Source organism: Chelonoidis abingdonii, chromosome 7 (genome assembly GCF_003597395.2).
Source record: "Chelonoidis abingdonii isolate Lonesome George chromosome 7, CheloAbing_2.0, whole genome shotgun sequence".
Classification (NCBI taxonomy): Eukaryota; Metazoa; Chordata; order Testudines; family Testudinidae; genus Chelonoidis; species Chelonoidis abingdonii.
The window spans coordinates 45545363-45571705 of NC_133775.1; the positions used below are offsets into that span (position 1 = coordinate 45545363).

At 42.8% G+C, this 26343-nt stretch overlaps 1 protein-coding gene across 2 annotated transcripts in view; it reads left to right on the top strand.

Moving 5' to 3' along the window:
* The first annotated feature begins 270 nt into the window (after positions 1 to 270).
* DENND1B (DENN domain containing 1B) overlaps positions 271 to 26343 on the top strand; it is a 250487-nt gene continuing 224414 nt past the window's right edge. For both annotated transcript variants that reach the window (XM_032770891.2, XM_032770892.2), the window contains exons 1-2: positions 271 to 663; positions 4581 to 4645. In XM_032770891.2, the coding sequence (XP_032626782.1) occupies positions 647 to 663; positions 4581 to 4645 (82 nt within the window). In that variant the 5' untranslated portion in view covers positions 271 to 646. The remainder of the gene's footprint in view (positions 664 to 4580; positions 4646 to 26343) is intronic.

A 26343-nucleotide genomic window follows, 5' to 3' on the forward strand; every position in this document is an offset into this window, starting at 1 on the left:
TGAAAGGAGAAGTTCAGGCGCCTCTCGGGGTGTTTAGAGGAAACGTGCAGGGCTGTGCTGGACTGGGACTGTACAACCCCCCCGGGGGTCACAAGTAGCCAGAGCTTTTGGAGCAGCCCCGTGGGTCAGGCAGTGGAGCCAGGCCCCTGCCCTGTGCCTCCGAGCGCATTCAGCGCTGGGTTGGGGGCGGCCCGGCCCGCAGGGCAAAGGCTGCTGCAGCAGGCCCGGGGGCTGGTGCGGGGAGCGCCGCGCTGTGCACGGACCGGGCAGCCGACACCCCGCGTGTGTCCCCCGAGAGTTCAGTTCAGGCCCGTCCCCCGCGGCAGGGCCACCCCTACAGCCACCCCCTGGCCCGGCGCAGGTGACACTGACACCGGCAGCTGCTCCGGCCACCGCCGAGCTTCCTGCTTCCCAGAAGGTGCCGGCGCCGCGGCAACAGGAACTGAGGCTGGGAGGAGGCGGTGCCGCCGCTCCCCGCCGCGCTCACGGCCCGAGCCGGGGGAGCGGAGCAGCCACGGGCCACCGCCAGCAGCCGCTGTAACCTCCCCGTCCCCCGGGGCCGGCGCGTCCCTCCTTTCCCTGCCGGCCGGGCGAGGTGTTTCCCCGCGGGGGCGCGGACCGGCCGCCCGCGACCCGAGATGTGACCATGGACAGCAGGATCAAGTGAGTGCTGGCGGCGCGGGGGCTGCTTGGGAGTGCTGGCGGCTCGGGGGGCTGCGCTAGAGGGAGAGGGGAGGAGGGACTAGGCCTCAAAGCCTCCCCCAGCCTGGCGGGGTGTGGGGCAGGGGCCTGGCTCTGCGCTGGGCACGCACAGGGGGCGGCTGAGCAGAGCCCCGGGGCACGACAGGAGCGGGACTCCACCGGGCTGTCATGGGAGCCCACGCGGCAAAATCCCCCTCCCCGCAGGTGTGACACTGGCAGCCTCAGAGTCAACAGCTGGTGGCTTCCCACGCAATTCTCCATCCCCGAGTGGAGACGCCCTGCCATGAATCCTGCAGCCCTCCCCACAGGGAGAGCTTGTCAACCCCCCGCCTGTCCCTCCCCCAGAGAAACCCTTCTCTGCCGTAGAGTCCTCCATTCCCAGCGAGAGACTAGAACACACACTCTGTCTCTGTCAAAATGACCCCCCCTTCAGTCATCAGAGACTGTTGTAGGTGCACCATAAAGTGAGCCCCACTTGCTGAATCCTTCATCATCAGAGGATGAGATCAAGGTACAGAGGGCCTTATAATAATCTTCATCCCAGTCAAGGAGTCTGCCCCACAAGTGGAAGAATTGACAGGCTATTGTTTCTGTCTCTGGGAGCATACACATAACTAGTCTTCCTAGAAGACAGTGCCAGTCTAAGGTTTGGTACCTACCAAACTTCTCAGAAGAATGTCCACAGTGACTTGTTTGGGTGTTAGGTGGATTACAAAAACAGTACCAAACAAACTTTTACACTTTACTTTTTGCCTATTTATTGTCTCATTGTATCTGTTGCCAATAAATGGTGATGTTTTTAAATATTCCAGCTATTTTACTTTACTGTCATATTAGTGAAAATTACAGATGAATGAGTCTTGGTTTTGAGAAACAGCTACAAAAATAGAGTGTAAAACTAGTAACATCAAAACAGAGATTGTTTATAAACATTCTGATAAGGAATCTAACATCATCTTTCTATTTGATTATTCAATAAATTAAGTTTTTTCGGGAAGTTAAGATATTAATTCTACTTCGAGAGAATTTTAGCGTAACTCAGATGTGTTGACAAGTAACTTTTGTAAAGTTAATTTTTTGTGATGGTTTGAAGCTACTTGCCCATTGTGAGTAGTCCCATTGTCTTCTTTAATTCAGTAACTGATGAGAGGTTAAATCTGTACTTTGTAAACTGACAGTAATCTATATTTATGGTGAATCTGCTATTTAATAGTTATAATAGAAATGAAAACCAGTCTGACATATATCACACTAGATTGGTATATTTCTTGACACATCTAAGTATAAGTAACACCTTCTATGTGGGAGGTGAAGAGTAAACCTAGAACTTTTCTGTAGAAGCAGACTTTGTGGTGGTGTACTGAGGGAACAAACACATCTTCACACGCTGTCTTATTGATTGTAAATTCAGTTAAGAAGTTGAGTTCTGAAGTCCTAATCGTGTATTTGAGACACGTTTTTAATGGAAATGAATGTGTTAAATCCAGCATTCTGATTTTCCACTCCTTCTTTAAGGAAGGGGGGGAATGAGGCAAAAGAGCTAACACACACCTAGGTTTAAATTTCATTTAACCCTTTCATGGTAGAGGGATTCCACTCTTCTCACTACAGGCTGGGTTCTTACAGCTCAGTTTTGCCCTCATTTAAATGACTGCAACTCTAATTAGATTCATTCTGATCTTGCTAGCTGAGGGGAGAAACAATGGATCATTTTCTGTTACACTCCTGTAAATCTCAAGTAGTCTGGATTTACACTGGTGTAACTGAGAGCAAAATTTAGACTAAAAAAAAATGCAGAACTAGCTCATTCAGGATCCTCCTTTAAGATTTTCCAATTGAATATTTTAAAAAGTGATGCAGGGAAGGAACATGATGTGGAAAGATATGTGATTGTTTCTCAGAAATTTGATATCAGTCTTAATATAAATGCATATTGTTAATACTTAGTGACAGAATAAATGATAGAAAACACATTAAGTAACTGGTGACCTCTGAAAGTTTCCCTCTAGTCCAGAGGTGGGCAAACTATGACCCGTGGGCCACATCTGGCCTGCGGGACCGTCTTGCCCGGCCCCTGAGCTCCTGGCTCGGGAGGCTAGCCCCCTGCAGCCTCGGCTCACTGCGCTGCTGGGGCAATGCTCTTGGTGGTGGGGCTGCGAGCTTCTGGGGCAGAGCAGCTGCAAAGTCTGGCCTGACCCAGTGTGTGTGCTGCACGGTGGCATGGCTGGCTGCTGCACGGTGGCATGGCTGGCTCCAGCACGGCTTCAGCACGGCTGTAGCGCCACCAGTGCTCCAGGCAGCACGGTAAGGGGGCAGGGGAGTTCGGGGTGATGGTGGTCAGGAGTTGAGGTTGTGGCTAGGAGGTGGGGCGGTCAGAGGGTGGGGAACAGGGGTTGAATGGGGGCAGAGGTCCTGGGGGTGGGCAGTCAGGAAGAAGAGGGAGAGTTGGATGGGGGAGTGGTGGGAAGTCAGGGGACAGGGAGAGAGGTGTGTGAGTGGATGGGGCAAGAGTCCCGGGTGGGCTGTCAGGGAACAGGGTGGGTTGGATGGGACTGGAGTCGGGGCGGGGGAGGGGGCATCAGTGAGTGAGAAGCGGGGGTGGGGGTTGGATAGGAGTCAGGGCTGGGCCATGCCTGGCTGTTTGGGGAGGCAAAAAGTTTACCCGCCCCTGCTCTAGTCCAAAATCCCTCTAAAACTTTTTTTTAAAAACGTGTATTGAACTATCAGTCTGTGCTATGCTTTATATGCATCATTTTAGAAACCTGAAGCCCGGTCTTGAATTCCTTACTTGTGAAAAACTGCTGACTTCTATATTATGTGGTTACTTAGATAAATAATTGATATGGTGGAGGTTATAATATTTGCTTTTAATATAAATGGCAGATTGCTCATCAGAATGAGAATTTAAATAACTCAGAATGGTAAAAATAAATTAAGGGTTGCTTCTGAACCTAACATCATAAATCAAGAAATTACTGAAATGTAGGCGTTTATTCACAGACAGAGAATGTTGTATAGTAATGGTACTCACTTGTGGTTGTTCTGTGCAAATAATTATTTAAATTTAGGCTAGGGTTGGGTAATGAGCTATCAGCCAACAAATGCAAATGTAATTCATAATTACTGGATTAATATTCCCAGTGGTTGAATTGTTGTGTACAAGATTCAATTCTTAAACACCCCAGTGGCAGTAACTTCTGAAGGAGATGGAAGGGGACTGTCAAGTTTCAGTTGGTGACCAAATATATTAAAAAGATAAATGTGCCAATGGCTCAGTTTGCAGGAATTAAGATGGAAACCTAATCCTGGGTCACTCTCTTCATACCTTAAAAACAGAAGTGGTTCAAACTGGTAAAGTGGAAAAGGCTATCAGTGAGGCCCAACCTACATACTGGTTTCTAACTGATAGATAATATAGAAACTAGCAGCATTTTTTCCATCTGTAAAGTTCAGTTTTGTAAAGCAAACTGTCAGCAAGTTTAAAATTGTGTTTACTTCAACACGACTATTTAAAATGGGGTAACAACATAATGAAAGGACTGAAGAGCTCTCAAACATATAGGACTACGATTTATCAGTGTAATCACAGAATTTTGATTGTTTTAAGAATCATCTAATTATTCTCAATTCTTGCTTCTGTTGCCTATTCTTTTTTGAAAAGTGTGTGAATATATTACAGGATGTGAAGGAAAATATGACTTCTGAAATCTTACAAAACATCCAAATAATTGAAATTCTCTCTCTAATTTTATTGTGTCAAATGGAGTGGAAAGGATATAACATTATGGGCATTGTAGAGAAGGCTTGATAATCTAGATCAGTCTGTGTGGTTGGTGACATATGTATAACTAATCAATTGACTTGTTTTTTATTTCCAGGCAAAATCCAGAAAGTACATTTGATTTGGTACTCAAGGTAAAAGGCCAGGCTTCTGAAAATGAAGGTAATGTACTCCAACTGTTGGCATTTATTTATAGAAACTAGGGATGGAAAAGGCCCTATTAGATTATTTAGTCCACACACCCTCTTTTTTGTCACCTCATGCTTTGAAGTGTTGATAGTTTGGAATTCTGTTAGTGCTCATTGCTATTATTCTAATTCATTTTTTCAGTTATTAATATTCTGATGATAGAAGGGCAAACATTTGCAGCATTTTATTGTTGATATGGTGGTTTGTGTTTCATACTTATACCATTTTAATTCCTATAATCTTTCAGTCCATAAAATGTAGATTTAATAAGTCATTTAATTTTAGTGGTATGTCTCAGAACTGGGACTCGAGTACATTGATTTCTCTGTTTGTCTCTTTGGAGCTTTTCTCTTAACAATCATTGTTGAAGGAGGAAAAAAATACCCTACATAGCAGAAAATAACTTTTACTGTAGCAATTTTGGAATAGTGCAAATGGCATTGTGATCTGACTTGAATTGGTATTAGCAATTAGTTTCACACTCCTATAAGCACTCTGGTGAAAGAGATATGGTGCTGCAGGAGTACTAACAAGATCACAATTCTAGTCAGTTATCTGAGCAAGTCTTTTGGTTGCAATTTGCGAGTAGGAAAACATGCAACTTCTCAGGTTGAAGTTAAAGTGCTGACTAGAATTTCTAATGAGGGACTCAACAAGAATTATGGCGTATAACTAGTTTTACATCTTCTAGTACATCATCGTGTCCCCTTGACTTTATCTCCTATTGATTTTTCTTGCTTCCCATATTTTTCCTCGTTCACTTATTCTCCATCACATCCTCTGCTTTCAAGCACACCACTGTATTCCCTATTCTAATAATTTTCCTTAACCCTTCCAGCCTCTCCTACTGCCAGCGTATATTCTTCCTCTCATTCATACCCAGGCTTTTTGAATTTATTGTCTGTTGCCAGTGCTGCAGCTCCTCTAGGCTGACTTTCTCCTGGATCCTCTCTGCATGGTAGTTTCTACCCATTTCATTCTTATGTAATTTCCTTCATTGAGGCAGGATATTATATCCTGTTCCTGGTCAAGTTCTTGGGTGACTTCTTTATTTTTATCTTCCTTGACTGATCAGCCTCCTTCACACTGTTGGCTACGCTCCCTCCTTAACTTGCTCTCAGTGCTTTTATGGTTCTCTGTGGGTTTGGGTTTCCTTGCTCTCTTAATTCCTCCTCTTAGCAATTGCAATAGAGGCAACTTTCTGATCATCTCCCATTCTCCTCCTCTATCTCTATGCTCTCTTCCTTGGTAACCCTCTGTCCATTCTCATATCCTGAATGATAATGAGACCCTGATCTGTCTCTCCACACTTGATCTGTCTCCCATGGTCTGTCTTTGCTTTGTGACTGTCTATCTGACATCTTTTTTTGGATGTCCAGCCACATTTCAATTCATTTTCTCCTTCACTGAGGCTTGCAACTTTCATATCATATTCAGTTTCTTTCTCCCCAAGATATAGTCTAACAATTAATCTATCTGGTGCTTCCTCTCTGGTATCTTTAAAATCTGTCCCTTCCCTATTCTTACTGCCAGAACCTTGATCCATGCTCTTTTCATCTCTTTCTTTGATTACTACAGCATCTTCATTTCTGACCATGATTCTCATGTCATATCCTTCAAGTCTGTCCAGTGTGCTGTTACCAGAAATGTTTGCCTCACCCGCAGTTCTGTGATATCTGCCTGGTCAAATCCTACATTGGTGTTCACTCCCCTTCTGCATCACATTCAAACTCCTTATACTCACCTTCAGGACTACAAGGCTTGGCTTCTGCTTACACCTCAACACTAGTTTCTTGGCACTTCCCCAGCTCTCACTGTATGTGTTATTTCAGTTCATCTTAACGCTCCTTTGATTGTCTTCTGCTACAAGAGACTGTGCCTTTTCTCATGAGCCCCTTATATATGGAGTATACACCTGACCCTGTGTGCCAGGCTGTTTTGCACTTCTCATGTTCTCAAAGCACTCCTTAAAACATATTTTGGTTATTCTCCTATTCCTGTCCTCACTCCAAAATCTTCACACATTAACATGTATTTTTTAAAAGGAAGCAACTGGGTGGGTACTTACCGAGTATATACAGGCAAGTCTCATCTTACGCGTGGGTTGCGTTCCGCGGTTAGCACGTGAAGTGAAAACTGCGTATAGTCAAAATTACATTGAGTTGAATGGCAGGCGGAATTGCCCGCACTACAGAAACAGTATTTAAATTGTTATTTTTCTCTTTTTTTTTTGTTTTTGCCAACTGTGTAAAGCTGAAATCGCACGTTAAATGTGCGTAAGATGAGACAGACCTGCATTTTGATTTCTGTAGGTTCATATATCACTCTCATAACCATAGAATATGAGCATTTGACAAGTGGTGCATTAAGCAACATGATTAACATCTGTGTGGTTCAGTCTCCCTCTCATCCTGTCCCCAGGGGGAGAATTGTGTGTCCAATGTAGTGGGGCTTTTTGGTAGGGTTTGGTAGGTGTAATGGTCCGTTGTTCATGAGGGAATTCATTTCATAGTCTCAAAGCAGCCCCTAAGAAAGCTTGGTACCATGCACAGATGTGCTTACCCGGATGGTCCAAAGTTTTGTTATGGTCCAAAGTACCTGTTATGGTGGTCTTTTAGATATGCTTGGCCCAGGCCCTTGATGCCTGGAAGCGAAAGATAGAGACTTTGAATTTAACTCACTATTTTATGGGGAAACTTTTGTAGAGAGCAGAGGACAGGTTTGTTGTGCTCACAGTAGCCTGTCTGGTGAGGTGAGGATGTGCTACAGTGTTCTGCATGAGCTGGAATTTCCTATGTGGTGAAGGCTTCATGCCCAGCTATATTGTATTGCTGTAGTCTAGATAGGAGATGAAAAAGATATGAATAAATGAGGTCAGATCACCATCCACTATGATGGGATGGAGTCTTCTAGACAGTTACAGATGTTGGAAAGCATCACATGTGGATGATGCTATGTGAGTGCTTAGCATCAGTGAGCAATCCAGGAACCACCCGAAAACTCCCATCTGAACTGATGAATTATGAAGTGTGCACCTTCCACCAAAGAAGACTGCACCTTGGGTGCAGACTTTTCAGAGCGCTTTCCCCTGCCCACCTCTGTCTTGCATGGGCTGAACTTCAGCCAGCTGTTTTTAATCCATGAGCGGAGTCCAGTGCTTTTATGAGATGTTTTATGTTGAGTGCTATGGTCATATATGGTGATGTACAGGTAGAGCTGTGTCATCTATGTATTGCTGGCATGCAAGTCTCTGTTTTCTTGCCAGTTCGCCTGGTGGCTGCATGTTTATCTTGAATAGGACTGGAGAGAGAATTGAGCCTTCTGAAACGTCGCAAGTGAAAGGTCTAGTGGCTGAGGTGCAGTTCCCATCACCATTCTTAGGGTGTCACTTGTATATTGTAATTATCATCTTTCCATACTCTGGGCATCACATTAGATTGTCTCTTGAATTAAGTCTAATTTAGATCAAAAATGCCTCGGGACAGGGACCTGTCATTGTGTTTGCCTGGGGCACTGAGAGTACAATAATAGTGTGTCAAATAAATACATCTGAGTATTATGACTGAATTTATTTAAGGAATTATTGTACATGTAATGAGATGAACGTGTAATTTCTCCAACACAGCTTTAAAAACTGAGTAAAGGTTTGTTTTACTAAACAGGGAACTTTCCAGGTCAGTTTATGATAAGGCTAACAAATTTGACAGTTACACTGAATTGGAAGACTTGCCTTTAAACAGATTTTCATGCTATGATAATGTTTTGAATATATCATATATCAAAACAAGGTCCATTCACCGTTTCTTTGGTCATGCCCCTTTCTTTCCCATGAAAGAGAATTGAGTTTAAATAGGGACTTCCTCTCTCGCATCCCATCTGCTTCTTGTACTTGATCCTGCAGTGTAGTCAGGGTTGAATCTGTGACATCACTGTCATCAGTATTGCTGTGGAACTATCACAAGCACAGAATTATGATCTCCCTGCATGAGTGAGCAGCACGAGAAGTTGAGTTAGGAGGGAGAAAGACTTTAATGTGACCCACAGATCTTTAAGGTTTTCATTTCAAGTTTGTTTCAGAGTGAGCTCCACTTTTTTAGGTTTTTCTGCATTTTGTTTAACTACCCTTTGTTATTTGTGCTACAGTTCAAACAAACAAGTAAAAACTAACACAGCCCTGCTGTGTCTGACTATAAACAAGCTAGTATTTTTAGATGGGATGCTGCACACCTGTACAAGTTTGTTTATGATGTGACACACCGTAATTCGCACTTAAAATTAGCACTTTCCAAAGATGATTTTTGACAGCTGAACATTTTTAAATAACCCCTAAAATATAACATATCTTTTTTGAAAACAGGCCTGACAACCTTGAAAGTGGTTTTTTCAATCATAGCTGAGCAAATACACAAAAAGTATCTTGGGATTTAAAAAAGCTGTGAGGTTGGCTTTGAGGAGTAGTTGAATGATTAAAATTATTGCTTCTGTAGCCAAGAGTAAAATCCAATAAATAAATAAAATCCAAATGCATGCTATTTTAATTAACTGAAAACTTAATTCACTGAATACAGTAGAACCTCAGAATTACGAACTGACCAGTCAACCGCACACCTCATTTGGAACCGGTAGTACGTAATCAGGCAGCAGCAGAGATGCACACCCCTCACCCAAACTCCCCCCAAAAGCATATACAATACAATACTTTTAAATGTAAAAAATAAAGGGAAAGCAGCATTTTTCTTTTGCACAGTAAAATTTCAAAGCTGAATTAAGTCAATGTCAGTTGTAAACTTTTGAAAGAACCATCACAATGTTTTGTTAAGAGTTACTGACAACTTCCATTCTTGAGGTGTTCGAAACTTTGAGGTCTGCTGTACAATTGAGAAACTCAAAATAACAGTATTTGATTTACTATGGACCTCTATTTCAACCTTCATCATTTCATTGTCAGGAAATACTTCTAGTATTTATTTTATTAGGGGGACAATGTATTTACTGATGATGTAAGAATACAGACACAGAAAAAAGGCCTTAGCCAAGTTGGAGTATATTGAATGTTACACTTTCAGCAGGGCTAACACTCTTGCTCTTGCCCAATAACTAAGAAAAGTGATAAAGGACTTTACAGTATATAATATACGGATGCCGGCAATTCCGTAAAATACACTTGTTGAATTTGAGATCTCAATCTGGATAAATTATTAAGTAGCTCAATCCACAGGGTAAAGTCTGTAAATCGCTCCTAACTATCCTCTTATTATATTAGAGCTGTTGCAGACGACAGAAGGAAGGGTCTGACGGTTAGACTAGAGTCCTGGTAGTCAAGGGTCCTAGCTTCTCTTTGTAGCTCTGCTGATAATTCAGTGAGAGACCTTGGCCAAGTCACTGCCGCTTGCTCTGCCTCAGTTTCTCCATCTGGAAAATTAGCTTATCGGTACCATGCTGGAGCATGGAAGTGTGAATCTTTGGGGAATTTAGCTGCTAAAATTGAAGACATCTCAGCTAAGCATGTGCAAATTACTAATTTTCAAAGGCGAAGGACTTGGCCATATTTGGGTAGACTTTTCACAAGGACAACAAATGGCAGCTCCCTAACCCACTCCTATCCCCCCTCCCCCACTCCCTATCCACACCCTTGCCCCCTGACAGGCCCCTTGGGTCTCCCATGCTTATCCAACCCTCCCCATCCCTTGACTGCCTCCCCGAACCTCCACCCTATCCAACCACCCCCTGCTCCTTGTCCCCTGGAACCCCTTGCCCCTTATCCAACCCCGTGGTCCCCTTACCATGCCACTCAGAGCAGCATGTCTGGCTACCATGACGCCTAGCCAGAGCCAGACACACTGCCGCACTGCCCTGCAGGAGCACGCAGCCCCGCTGCCCACAGCACTGCCTGTGCGATGGCATAACTGTGGAGGAGGGGGAACAGCAGAGGAGGGGATAGGGGCTAGCCTCCTCGGCTGGGAGCTCAAGGGCCAGCAGGACGGTCTCGTGGGCCAGATGTGGCTCGCGGGCTGTAGTTTGCCCACCTCTGAACTAGGGGTAGCTCAATTAGCATGTGTTAGCTGATCACTGTGGACAGACATTTCCCCTCCCCCCAAGATACATGTTAAGACAGAGTTCATAAAAATTAGACTAGCTTATGTGCAGCATGGTTTTCTGCATGGGCCAGGAGAACAGTGCTAGCACAGTCTAGCAGCAATGAAGTTGTTGCTTGAATGTTTGAAGTGCAGAGTGAACATGGTTCTGCAGTAAATAGAATAGACATATTTACTTTATTTCTAAGAAAATGCCAAGATTGATTATTTCTGTCAGCATGTCATAACTTAATTTATTTGGCACATTTTAAAAAAAAGTATATGGCAGTAGAAGTAACATTTTTTAGCTGGCATTCTACTTTCAGTTATCACTTGTAGAAACAAGGCACAGTTTGAAACCTGTCATTAATATTGTAGAATCTGGTATGTTCATTCTAAGTAATGGTGTCAGTCTTCGGACTTTTATTTTTTTAACTTATATTCCGGTGTGTTTTGATCTTCTATCTGGTGGAAGTGGCATGCAGTATTCCAGTGCAAACTTCCTCACAGTGGTAACTTGCACGTGGCTGTTATTTAGTTATAGCTGTGCTGTTACATTGAAACAAACTTTCTCTCTCCCTGGAGACCTTCCTTCATTTGAAGATTATATGCTGCAGAAGCACTTTTCATTGTCATACCTTAGTGTAGAGGTTTGCTCATAGCTTAATTGAAGCTGTCTATTTGTCCACATCATTTCATTATGAAAGACAAACAGATTTTCCACTATATTAATTTTACTGAAATGTTGCATAATAGGCAATAAAAATATGCTATTTTAAAGTGGGAAGTCAGCAGGCCACAACTTCTATGAGCATGATAAGCTTTGAACTGTTGCATAGCAAATAAATTCCTTGAACTTGACCTCCAGCATATATATCTCTAGTAGATATGCTCCCCTCAAACCATTCTTCTCTCACTCCTTGAGAAGAATGTGACTCAAGTTGACCCTTTTCTGTTCAAGTGACAGTAAACCAATTTCCACCCTGATTTTCTCACCCTGTATGCTAAGTTTGAGATGGTAGAAGGGGCCCAGAGTCCTTTACTGTTTTAACGATTCAAAAATCTTCTATAAACCTAAATAGGTCTTGGAGTATGCAATTTTAGAAGAAGTTGCTTTAATAGTATAGTTCTGCACTAAAAAGTTAATTCGACCCAGATACATGGCTCAGAGGTGTGACAAAGCTCTGGCTGGGATGATTTAGTTGGGGATTGGTCCTGCTTTGAGCAGGGGATTGGACTAGATGACCTCCTGAGGTCTCTTCCAACCCTAATCTTCTATGATTCTATGAAAAATTTACACCTCTGAATGACATAGATAAGCTGACCTAGCCCCCTGTTGTAGACGGCTCTAGGTTGATGGAAGAATACTTCCTATACTGTTGATCTAGCTACCCCCTCTCAGGGAGGTTGGTTAACTACATTGCTGTAGTGAGTGGCTACACTGAGCACTACAGCTGTGCCACTGTATTGTTTTAAGTGTAGACATAGCCTGAGATCTCAACCCTGCAAGCAGTTAAATGCAGGTGGAAATCCCCATTGGCTTCAGTGGGGTTCTGCACTGGAGTCTATGTTCATGGAGCTGGTTGCAGGATTGGGGTTTGTGCGCTCTGTTTGTTGGTATGTTGTCTTCCTCCGGTTGCACAGAGCTCTTCATTAACCACAAACACTCTGTGGGTGTAACACGTACTGATCAGATAACCGTTTGCCTCTGTCAGTTCCTTTTCAGAGCATGACTGAAGTCTGATAAAAAGCTAGTTAGATCAATGTAATGCACCAAGCAATCTGTATTTTGTTTTTTCAAAAGACTTGAAACTTTCAGTAGAATACCCAGTTATTCTGCAATATGGATATTTTTAACTGCTGGTTTTCAAGTGGCAAGGTACTAAAGAGATGCTTACCTTTAAAAGTACTGATGTCTATATTTTTTAAAATTGTCTGTGGCAGAAAGGTGAATAAAAAGCAGCCACACACTTGTCCTCTGCTATCAATTAATATGAAATAAGTTAATTTTGAAAAATGTATTTGAACACCTTCTTAGAAGTGTAATTACTTGAATGTATAATTATAAGACTTAACCAAATGGCTATTAATATAAACATAATAGGTGTGTCAAATAAAGATTAAATACATAGTGTTTTATTAAAAAAAAAAATTAAGGTTTAGTTAGCCCCAATATGATGATGGAGAAAATGTTCTGTTGCACAGAGGCCTAAAGTTGTATTATGTGCTACATCCCTCTTCTAGACTTGTGTAATCTTTATGATTATTGCTTTAAGCACTGTAATTGGATAGCAGCATTTAAGTGTATGACAAGTTTGCTTTTTAAAACTTGTATCCCTTTTACAAGTTTTTGAAGTTTGTCTTTAGGTTTTTAAAAAAAAAGTTTTAAGTAATATGGAGGAATTGAGATTTTTAATGGCTAGTCCTTAATTAAAATGTCTGATGTTTGTGGTATTGTGAATACAATATTGTGATGCTGCTTGTGGTAGCAGAGTGCTATACATAATGGCAACAAAGCATTTTTGTATATGGAGTTAAGTATGCATGTTTGGACTTCTTACAGAAGAAGCAGTAAGCTGAATGTGATTATTTGTAAAAATGTTTACCCAAAATATGCAGTAGTTTCTGCAATGTTGTCATAACTGTAAGTGCATGTTGAAAATTTACTTCAGTTACAACAGATAGGAAGGGTTATTTAACTGTGGATCTATCACTATGAATATTTATATCAGGACTTAATATTCTAGGAGATACACGAGTCATTAGTTACTATAGTTGAAAGTAAAGGTGCCTTAACCTGTAATTTATTGACAGTGTAATTATAACCATAGCTAAGATTAGTTCCACTACCCTTAAGGATTTCTTTTAATTTCCATTATTGAGTTTTACAAACATAATGTGACTTTTAAAAAAAAGAATTTACTTGTAACCTGTTTCCTTTACAGTTGTTCTTAACTGATTAAGAGGCTAGTTAACAAATCCTTTGTTTAGTGAAGTATTACACAAACATTTTGAGGGCAAAAACAGATGAATTGTGTCTGAGATTGTGCAAAATGTTTAAAACCAAAGAATTATGTCCATATTGAACAATCTCAAGAGTACAGACCAGAAGTGGTCTTAATATTTGTCTCATGTACACCACCAAGAACACTGTCAGTAGGTTACAAATCATAATGATCTCATGAGTATTTTTTTTAAAATTGCAGTGACATCTAAGTGGGTTAATATTTATTTTACTGAATTTTCATTTATTTAGTCTGAATGTTTTTTAGGGTAGGAACTAAATCTTCCAATATGTTGGGACAGAACCTAGCACATTGTGGGTGCTATGGGAATACAAATAATAATAATAAGTTGATTTTTTTTTTCAATTTACCTCTTAGGACACAGATTTGTGGCTTGGCCCCTTTCACCTTTTCCTTTCCCTTTGACAGTAGTTTGGAGAAGGGAGGAAGTCTTTAGGGCCCACCCTCTGTTCTTCATCAGGAGTAATCGAGGGGATGGAAAATTGCTACTGTACTCTCTTATTTTCTACAGTGCTCTCCCTACAACCAAGATGATTCTTGGATGTGCGTGTCATGTTGGGAGTGCGGGAGCTGGGAGAAGACATAGGCCAAAGAAGTTATTTATCGTACCCAGCCCTCAGTCTCAACTTTGGTGAAGAGGTCTTTGGGGAAGGGTTGACTCTCTGTCTCAGCAGTTGTGGGATGTAGGTTCGGGTGGGAGGCCCAGCTGTACCTCACAGGCACCAGCCATAGCAAATGTTGGGAGCAGGCTGTTTGACATGATGTTGATGGAGATGAATTATTACCTTGAAGACATTTGCTATTACCTGGTTGTATCAGTTTTTGCCTCATGCTATATGCTATTTATAAATATGTGACCAGTTTGTAGGCAATGGAATACAAGAAAAAAATCTGATGGGTTAGACAGCATAAATATTAATTTGCCATGAAAAGAACTATTTTGTAGATTTTTAATAGGATGTCCAGTATGTATTTAAGTATATTAATATTAATATAAACGTGTGAGCCAAAGATAGCAAATTTTATAGAAGTAGGATCAAACTGTATAAAACATGGCACTTCTTGTTTTTTTTCTGAAGTTGAATTTGTCTCATTTTAGTACTTGGATATCTGAGGTAGCTCTGTTCATTTGCCAGCTTTTAAACTTCTGTGTTCAGAAGCATTAAAGAGTTTGACAGCATATTTTCCTCAGCTAGTGTCAGCATACTTCTGCCGTCCCACACACTGCACAGTCCATCTTAGAAAGAAAGCTTTCTCTAAGTTGAACTTCATTCTTAGAAGAGAGTTGTTACACTGATAGTTCAGTACATTCGCTGTTCAAATGTAATTTTAAAGTCTTCTCTTTCACTTTTGGTACAGACTTAAAATGTTTTTTACTATAACAATTTATGTTGATTTTAAGGTTTACAAATCCTGTCTGCAGTCGTAAGTCTCTCTCTGTCTCCCCACACGTTGAAGAGAGTGGAATGCCGTGTTTCTTCTCTGAATCACAGAAGTGTATTTTTTTAATTTGTTTCTTTCCCGGCTGTGATATTGCCTGGTGATGCCCTAAGTGTGCCTATCACACAATTTTTTTGGGATAGGTAGTTCTATATATAAATTCAATAAATAAATAAAATTATGCTTTTGCATTCCAAAATTCACAAAAGAGACTACTGTACAAGCTATTTTGCCAGTACAAAGTACTGGAGGGTGTTGTTCTTTTTTAAATAACTAAAATTGTTTTTTCAAAGCAAATTAGTGCTGTTACTGCTTAAAGAACTTTTGTATATTAAGAGCAACTTGTGCATACTTCCACTTGAAGATCAATGTATAAAATAGTCTGTTTTTGCATAGGAGACCTTGTCTTGTGATAACCCCTTGATACGAAGAGTCAGGATTCTCCAGTGAAAATAATGTTGTTTATTGATAGAAGCTTAGGTCTGCACACTTTAAGTAAACAACTTCTCTAACACTAAATTATTGGCTATAAACTTTTGCCCCTTTGCATTGACATTTGAAATAGAGAATTTTGGAATGGAATGAAAAGGCAAAGATTCTGAAGTTAACTCTATATTAGGATTTTAGTAAGCTCTTTGAGTGGGAGGGACTCTATCTTACTATGAGTTTGCATACTGCCTACCTCATTGGGACTTTCTTCCCAGCTGAGGCCTCCTAGATGCTGTAGATAAGAAGAACTTTGAAAAGGTGTTGGTATGTATATCTGTATATTATGCTCGTGGAAGCTTCAAGTGAGTTTCACTAAGCTTGAAGTGATAGGTGTTCTTAGGGAGGCAAGATAGTCTTGTACTTGGACTCAAGCAGTGGGAGTCAGGTGGTATGGATTTTATTCTTGTCTCTGCCACTGAGTTGAGTAAGGTACTTAATTTTTCTGTGCCACAGTTTCCTTATCTGTGATATTACTATTATTTTGTAATGCCTAGGAGCCCTAGTTATGAATGAGTACCCCACTGTGCTAGATACTGTACAAACACAGAACAAAAGATGGTCCCTGCTGGAATGGATATTTTTACAGGGTGCCTGGCCCTTTAAGGGAAGCTGGCCCTGGCCTCACCTATGACAGATTAGCTCAGATTTCTTAGGTGGTGATAAAAGTCAGCAAGTGGCTCAGTTGGGGTGGAGAACTACAGAAAGTGGTTTGGCTCCTGTCGAAGGCACGAAAGCAGCGGATAAGTGTGAACCTGTGGGCAAGAGGGAAAAGCTGTTGTTTTTGTTTTCTACCCAACTTTCGTGAAAAATTCCTGGGTTTTGAAAAAAATATTCAGGTTACTAAATTTTTACCTGGATTTTACAAGTGCTGGAACTCCCCAACCCAGCTACCTCCGTGCAGAGTCCCCGCTGCACAGGGGAGGGTAACGACTGGTAGGCGGCTGCTGCTGCACTGTGGGGAGCAACAGGGGCAGGGAGCCAGGTCCTAGGAGCTGAGGGGGTCCCTGCCCATCTTGCTTCCCTATCACGTGCCTCCCTGTTTGTCTTGCTTACCCACTCCACAGTGGGGGAGTGAGATGGGTGGGAAACCAGGCAATAGACCCTGTTTGTTTTCTCTGCTGGGCAGAACTGCCTCCTGACCCTGGACCATCAGAGTGGCCCCACCTGTTTTCCCTGCACAGTGGGGTAGCGAAGTGGGCAGGGTTGCAGCAGCAGAGACCACCCAACCACTGCAGTGACAGGCCTGCAGGAAGCAGAAGGATCCTCTTGCTCCTCTGCCCACTACCTCCTGTGAGTACAGGATACCCCAATCTCATTGCCCTCTGCCCTTTTGTCTTTGGTTTTTAGTTTTCACCCATTTTTAATTTTTTAAAATAAAGATTTATAAATTCCTGGGAAATTTTAAACAAAAAACTAAAAGGAAGGGCTTCAGGGATATAGCCCCCTTCAGAAAATCCTCGTTCGGGGAAAAGATGGGGTTTATATGTGAAACTTGCATTGAATTGTTTTATTATGAAGAAATAAAGCTGAAGCATTGTGAAAGAGCCTGACACAGATTTTAGGTATGGTGTCAATGTAACCCACACACCTTCTGGGTATGATGTTCTGTCCCATCTAGTGGCACCGAGACCACTTAGAGACAGGGCCATCCAGAGGATTCAGGGGGCCTGGGGTAAACCTGGGGAGCTGCGGTGCTTGTACTCACCCGGCGGTGGTCCAGGTCTTCGGCACCAATTTGGCGGCGGGGGGCCCTTCAGTTGCTCCGGGTCTTCAGCAGCACTGAAGGCCCCCCCGCCGAAAGGCAGTTCTCTGTTATTTAGATTACATTCTTATAAACTTTCCTTAGATAAGGCAGTCTGCACTGATCATCATAATTAGGGTGTTTCACTAAAGATAATAACCAGGAGAAAGTCAGGCAATAGGTTGAGTTACCACATAGTGGTAGCTGTGATACAGTAGTTTTCCCTGACGTTCAAAATAGAAAATAACTGTCAGTAAATGTTAACTATCGTAGTTTGATTCATTGTTCTGCAATTCAGTTCAGGGGCGACTGGTACTAGACATGAAGGATGATTAACAGTTCTGATCCTGCTTTCATTCTAATGGACTCAGAATTCTAAATGAGTTTTGCATCTGACCCTAGACATTACACAAACCAAGAGCTTTTGTTTACTCTGTTTGTTCTACTGGTTGAATCTGTTAAAACTAACCCATATTTTGCAAAACCCCAGTGCTATTAGATATAGCATCAGAATTTTGCCTTTGAAAAAGGGCAGTGATGTTTGTGTTTATTTGTTTTTCTTTTTACAATGTACGACATGTGGATGGTATAGGCCTGCTCTGTGTGATGTACTTGAATACCAAAATTACTTTGCTGTGATATAGAGAATTAAAACTGGAATGCGGAAACTGAGTATAAATCTATTATAAAGCACAGGAACATACTCCGCCAAAAGGAGGAAAGGAAACAGTAACATTTTAAATACCTCCTTCTCTAATCTACTTCCAGAGGAGGAATTCACAAATGCTAAAGAATGTTGATATGATGCATATCTGGTTTGTCTGTTACTACCACTCTTCAGACTAGAACAGAGGTGGGCAAACTACGGCCCATGGGCCACATCCGGCCCACAAGACCCTCCTGCCTGGCCCCATAGCTCCTGGCCTGAGAGGCTAGCCCCTGGCCCCTCCCCTGCTGTTACCCCTTCCCCGCAGCCTCAGCTTGCTCCACTGCCGGTGCAATGCTCTGGGCGGCGGGGCTGCGAGCTTGACCCGGTCCTCTGTGCTGCGTGATGAAGACAGCGTGGCTGACTCCAGCAGGGCGGTGTGGCTGGCTCCAGCGAGACAGCGTGGCTGTAGCACCGCCAGCCACCTAATTCCATGGGCCTGCCCTTCCTTCCAAGTTTAGAGTTAAGAAGAATGGAGCAGTTCCCATCTCTTGGAGATATTATTTCAGACTGTGAGCAGACTCTGACAGGGATCAGTTATACTTGTTTCACATTTTCAAGCTTTTTTATGCATCCGTGAGGGCTACAGACTTGATGTTTTTAAAATGAATACTGAATTACTGATCTCATCTGCCTCTTGATCTGGGGCCCTAGAATGGGCCTGTAGTGCCTGTGACCTAATCTGGCTCTGGCCACTGCAGTGTACTCAGTCTGACATACTGTGTGGTCTTTGTCCTCTTTCCTTTGCTCCCTATGGCTGTTTGTCTTCACATTGTTTTTTTTGAGTTTTCTTACAGCATAAAACAAAGAAGAGTGTAAAATACTGTTTTATGTTATAGTGACTATGGTTTATTTTATAATTATCTTTGTGTTTTTTTTATTATATTGTCACTGTTTGGTTTTTCCTCCCTTCATACAAAAATATATCAATTTACTTGTCTTTGTAATCAATAATATGAGTAAATGAGGTTTATAAGCCAGTTTATGAAATGGTTCTGTAATAGTTACTCCTGGGGGAATTCTGCACCACTGCGCATGCACAGAATGTATGTCACCCCGCAGATTTCTTCAGGAAGCCAGAAGAGCAGTCATGCAACCCTCCCCAGCAGTATGTTTTGCGTGCCCAGGGCAGCTGGCAGAGAGGTAAATCACTGTCGGGAAGGAAGTGGGAATGGGGAAGACCCAGCTGGTGGCTCCTACCCTGAGCTGGGCACAGCTGCTAGTCCTGGCTGGGCTGAGGAGGATGGGACTTCTTTTCTCCTGCACAGCATTCATGGCTGGGTCTGACCCACCCCCAGAGCACAGGAAGCTTTGCAAACTCCCCACACCCCACTTCCTGTGCTCATTACTCCTTAACTGCAGAGGGAGGGAAACCTGTACAAGGAGCTACTTCCCCATCTGCCCAACACCTGTGCCTCCAGACCCCGTCAGACCCAGACCTTCCCGTCGAGCCTCGCGCCCCACCCCCGCACTCAGAACCTCGCTGATGAGTCCCACTCCCCCTGCATCAGGACTACTTTGACAAGCCACTCGGATCCCCACCCCACTGAGCCCCAACCAGCTGCACCTGGCTCCTCACCCCACTGGGCCCCACTCCTCAGCATCTGGACCCATCACTGATCCCCCACACCAGACTCCTCTGCCAAGCTCTATTCCGCTCCACATCCAGACACTGCCCCCCACCCCGCTGAGTCCCAACCACCTTCATCTGGCAGCGTCCCATTACTGTTTTACCCAGAATCCCCAACAAGCTCCCGTGCATCCAGATTCCCCTGCAGGCCTGCTCCTTGCACTATATCAGGGTTGGGTGCAGCCTCACTGCTGAGTCCGTGTCCCTGGGAGGAGCTGTACAGTGATCTCCCATCTCTGTGCTCCCCAGTGCCCTGCTGAAGCCTCCACGTTTATTTGATGAATAACATTTGCAGAATTTTACAGAATTTTAAAATATTGTGCATAGAATTTTTAATTTTTGGTACAAAATGCCCTCAGGAGTAAATAGTGAAGTACAAAATACTGTGCATCCTGTATAAAGATTAACTATTTTTCCTTCTTTAAAACTTTGTATTCAGAGGCTAGTATGCAGTGATTCATAGCCATTTTATGGCAGATCACATTTTGTTCCTAAACTAATAGATGTCTCTCACTTAATGGGAACAAAGAAAGTGATTAAGTAGTATAGTTGTGATGATCCATATCAGGCTGTATTGTTCCTAGCATTTAGAGTTGAGAATAGTAATTAAAGATATCATGGCAGCTTGTGGGAAACTCTGAAAAATACTCTTGTATAGAGGCAGTTTTGCTGGGGGTATATTTTCAGGATTTCTTCTCCCTCAAGAACACTTTCATGTAAACAGAATTTTAGTTCCTTGGCAATTCATTGGCTGCTGCTTATTCCTCAGCTGAATTCAGTGTGCTTTGTCTGTCACTTCATAGTTAACTGCTAGAAGAAAATGATCATGTGACAGCTGATGAAGCCTTCTGATGCTAGGGGGCTTAATTCTGAAAGGTGCTGAGCATTGTGGCCATGATCCAGCCAAGCATTTAAGCATGTGCTTAACTTTAATCATGAGTGGTCTCACTTGAAGTTAGTGGGACTACTCACATGCTAAAAGTGCTTAAGTGCTGTGCTTTGGATCAGGGACTGAGTGCTCTGCACCCTGGAGAATCAAGTCCCATAAATATTCACATCATCTAAATGTTGTCCATGCTTGTAGTAAAAACCAGTATAGGAAATACAACTGAACTAGTATGTGTAGTAAATAAAGAATTCTCGCTGTTTTTTCCCCTCCCACTTGTTTTCTCAATTCTGGCCTGATGCATTGTATTCTACTTAGAATAAATTGAAATGTAGACTCATGGGTTCTGGATGTATTGTAGCTTACAAATAACAATTAGGAAGCCTTAAAGATAAAAAAAAAATGTGCGATGTGATCAAAACATGGGCAAGGGTCAGCAGTTTTCCTAATTAGCTGCTCATAAATGTGTGAGAGATTCCTTGACTGAAAAGAATAATTGTAAACTGAACTGATAAAAGCTTTATTTGGACTCTACTGAGACTCCAGGACTCTTCATTACGTTAGTGGTACCAAGAAAGTAGTAGGGCCAAAAACGTCGCTGTGAAGCATTCCAAAATGTAATGAAAGAAACAGTATTACTTATTCAGAATAAAGGAAAAAATATTCAAAATTTCATTTTGTTGAGGTGAACACAAAAGGTAAAAAAGCCACTTCCCTCTGTGAATAAACTGAAATGTTATTTGAAAAACAAAGTTTGCGCTTACAGCAGGAATTTCTCAGCCTACTGCTGCTGATGACTATCATCCTTTTAAATAAGCAGTTGTGTGATATTGAATAAGCAAACCCCGGTGTAAGAGCTAGAAAACTCCTTTGTCTTGTATGATAGTTGCTGCTGCCTTCACAGTTCTCATAGGAAATTCACTGTTACATTTTGTATTTTAACAATGAAAAAAACGAAATAAATCTTCCAATTCTAATGATCAAGGTACAGATTTTACCCAAATGGTCATCCAAAGCTCATTCACAAAAATATAAGATTAAAGGTTTGGTCCAGAAACTCAAATGGAGAGTAACTCTTTTGAAATTACTGGAGATAAACTATTTTAAAACTAGTTTAAGTGAGAGGAGAATTGGGGCCCATGAAGGGACTGGTAGTTCATGTTTCCCTGAACTGATCTTTCATAAATGAACTTTGTACCTGCTTGATCTAGTCTTTGCAAATTCAGATGGCACAAGTTATCTCACAAACACTTCCCTTTTTAGCTGTTCTGTCTGTTTTAAAATACAATATAATACTCTGTAGTGAATGATTGTCAAGCAAATTGCATAAAGGCAGCATTGTATCAAAAAAAGCTCCCTAGATCTCTTAACTTTTTCACAGTTACTGATGGATTGTCATCTTTATGGGAAAAAATGTAACCCCCCCATGATTTATTGGATTTTGTCAGATGACCAGTAACTAGTCAACTAGTCAATTTTTAGTTGGGTTTCAGGTTGGACTTTCAGTGTCGTAAACACAAGAAATTCTGCTGAACCCCATTTTCTGTTAAGCAGATCTTAATTTCAGCTACATCAGGGGAAGATTGGAGTGATTCCAGTTAACTGGAGTTACACAGCTCTGCAACAGAATTTGACTCTCAGTAACTGACATTCCACTTCCTACCATAGTTTCAGTTTAAAATAAGAATTTGGATAGGTGAAGTGGAAGCTGAATGTATTTACATTTCTATATGTCTTTAGACTGCATAAACATAGATTCATGAAAACTTATTAAAAAAATATAAATAGTGCATATTATTTTTGCATGGAAAATAAACTGCTCTTTATTTCAGATTAGCCAGATGCAGAAGTCTCGTGTCATTGAGCAGACCAAGGCAATTTTTTGGAATAAAAGGAAAGAGTATTCAGTTGAAGCAGAAGTATATCAATTACATTCTTGATCCTACATATAGAATAACAGTTTGGAGATCTGTAATGTCAAATGTGCTGCTGAGATCCAAAGCATGAATAAAGATGGGGGAAAGCCTCACTGCAATATATTAACTAATTAGTTTTTTTACAAACTACAATTACCATGAGAAGCATAGGGACATTTATTTGTTGAATAAATTATATTCTAAGTAATAAATTTTGATAGAATGCTGAAGAACAGTAAAGGAAAAACTGAAGGTTTCGTCTTACTGAGTGATATTAATTTTCTACTTGTTGAAACATCATGGCTATTGCTACAAATTGGTAGGACAGGCAGATTTGTTCATCTTATTTTACTTTCTCTTCTCTGCTCCTTGTTACTGTTGCTACATCATTTTCACGTAAACTCCACAAAAATAAGTCTGGATCAGTAGATTCTTTCGATATGACTCAAACAATCCCATAGTGCTGATTTATATTCAAAGTAGTTGAATGGGCTGTAAAGTTTATTTACCTAAAAAAAGTTCTGTCTATTCTGTGACAACAAATGGGACATTACAAGCGCTTTAGAAAAATTTGGATTGCTTTGTAACTCTGCCTCTCATTTTTCCATTGTCCAAATCCTCCTTCCTCCTGCCAAAGAAACATTTCATTCTATGTCCAGTGAGGGTGAAATTCACCTGTCATATGGTGTGTTTTGCACTAGCCATCCATGCCACTTAAACCCTGCATTAGAGCTGTGCAAGGGGAATCTTGGCAGAAAGGCCTGAGGGGGTTGCATTTACATCTCTGATGTGGTTGGATAGATTGACATAGAATGCTGGACAGGGCCAATAGCAGGGGCATCTCACACAGCTTCTGTGAAGGGGCTATTGCTGCTGTTAAATACTCTGGATTGGATCTAGTAGATTTCACCTTGCAAGCCTTTCCATAGTCCACCCATAGAAAACCCAAATACTTGCAGTGTATGTGGCTGGAGAATCAGAGTTCCCTTTGCTTTCTTGTTATGTGGTCTACTCTGCAGGTTTAGAGCAAACAAGTGGGAATGCTGGAAACCTGCAAAGTTCTCTGAAGCCATGTGAAGGAGGATGTAGAGCCAAAGCCTCCATCTTACTTCCTCAAAACATACAGAATTTCCTCTATTCTGTCCAGGCTTGATAGATTTTCAGAGCTGGGATGGAACAGGAAAACAGTTGCACTTTGGAGCAGTAGCACTCTGTGGATTTCTGAGTGGGAATCTCTAAGTAGGAGCATTAGCCCTCACAAAGTCCCTATCTGCGGGTTATATGGGCTCGAGGTGCCCAGGCTCCAGGAGTATTTAGGGCCGGGTGCCCTGCTGCAGCAATATTTGGAGCTGGGTCTCTCCCCCGGCCCTGCCTAGATCAGGTCCTGGCCCCGGCCCCCACAGGTCTCCCCCTACTGCCTCGCCGCGTCCCTGCCTGGAGCGGGTCCCGGCCTCCGCCTTCCACCCCTCCTCCTGCGTCCCCCCTCCGCCGCGTCCTTGCCTGCTCGCAGATCGGCTCCCGACAGAACTTCTGTCTGCTGCCCCAGGGTCCTAGCACCTGCCATCCGCTAATGGCAAGGCAGGCTGCCCTTACCCTGCCCTAGCCCTGAGCCTCTCCAATGCCCCAAACCCCTCATTCCCAGCCAGAGCCCTCATCCTCCCGCACCCTAATCCCCAGCCCCAGCCAGAGCCCTCATGCCCCGCACCCTGATCCTCAGCCCCAGCCAGAGCCCTCATGCCCCCGCACCCTGATCCTCATCCTCAGCCAGAGCCTTCATCCCCCTGCACCCTAACCCTCTGCCCCAGCCAGAGCCCTCATCCCCCCGCACCCTGAGCCTCTCCCCCAGCTCTGAGCCCCCCTGCATCATGAGCCCCCCGCATCACGAACCCCTCAGCCCCAACCCTCATTCCCCTGCAGCCTGATCCTATGCCCCAGCGTGCACCACCTCCCCCTTCCTACACCCCCATCCCCAGCCGAGCCTGCACCCAAACTCCGTCCCAAAGCCTGCACCCATCACCCCTTCCTGCACTTCCACCCCCTGCCCTAGCCCAGAGCCTGCACCCAGCACCCAAACTCCCTCCCAGAGCCTGCACCCCTCGCCCCTTCCTACACCCCCACCACTAGCCCAGAGCCTGCACCCTTCCCCCCTTCCTACCATCGCACCACCAGCCCAGAGCCTGCACCCAAACTCCATCCCAAAGCCTGCAGCCTTCACCCCCTCCTGCACACCACCCTGTGCCCCAGCCCGGAGCCTGCACCCAGCACCCAAACTCCTTCCCAAAGCCTGCACCCCTCCTGCACCCTAATCCCCAGCCCAGGACCTGTACCTCAGACCTCCCCCTGAAACTCCGCCCAGAGCCTTAGGCAGGTGGAGGCGGAGTTTGAGGGGGTGGAGTTGGGGGGCGGGTTCTGGGCACCACCAAAATTTCTACAAACTTGCCTCCCATGCGGCGTGGAGTACATGTATTCTATGGCTGTACTCCTGCAGGAACGAGACTAGGGGGAAAGAGAAAAGCATTTGATGCTGAGCCAAACAAGTTAAAAGTTAATTAAATTAATGTTAATTCTGAAGCATTTACTTAATCAGAGGGAAAAAATGTTTGTAAATAATCCATATTTTTTATTTTACCAGACACTTGTCTTCAAATAGAATATGTAATAGGAATTTTAACTTGTGGTTGGACAGACCAGACAATTTACTTGATGTATACTGTCCTAATTTTCAAATGCTTGATAGCCCATTTAAACATATAGCAGAGGGAGAAAGCTGTATTCAGGCTTGAAATTAGGCTATATATGCAGTGAGCCCCCCAATAGTCATGACCTGGAATTTAAAAATTATTAGTTTACCTGAATATCAACTTCATCACTAGTGACTTCAGTAAAGTTAGAGCCTAAATGAATATGACCCTTTAGGTGAGTCAGGATTTGTCTTAACATTGAACTTCAGCCTGGAGTTAGAGCCTGCTGTAAAGTGAAATGTTGTGTTAATATGTGTAGTTGTTTCCCATTTACACTTATGTAGGAATCTGGCCCACCTCTAGGTCCAAACCAGATCTACTCAGACCCTAACTTAAACACATATGGAGATTGTATAAATCAGGGATGGGGCTTTATTGATTGCTTCACATCTTATAACATACACTGGTGGCTACATTTTAATTAAAGAATGGTGCATCTGGATGCAGCTACATACATATTATTGGGTTTTCCTATTGAAGTCAAAGTTATATAATGCTTGTGCTGCTATGGAATTGTTACTATATGTAAACATAAACCAAATAAAGCGTCTTTGACAAATGATTGATTGACAACCATTAATCCAAACTGGATCATGGTATATGCATAAGAGGTCTAATCCGGTGCCTGATGAATCTGCTTATGGCAGACAAGCCCAGTTCAAGAGCGACACCATTTTTTTACAAATTTAGCAGATCCATGTGTTCAAGACCTTTGATGTGTATACCTTGGCAAGAGTATGGAGAAGTGGAGGCTGCCCTAGACCTGTCATCCTCTCTTTAGACCACTGAAACAGTGTTCGAAGGCCAGACTGAGTCCAGACATTCAATGCGTCAAGGATTGTAGCTTCTGCCAGAGAGTAACAGATTAGAGCTGTTGCTGACTGACTAATATGAGGGTGCTCTTCTGTCAGGGTGATGTCCCTTATCCTTACTTCAGCCAAGGAATACACAGAATACAAGGCAGTGGGGGCTAGGGTTTTGAGGCACCCTATATTCACCTTATGCTGAAGTTGCATCATTGT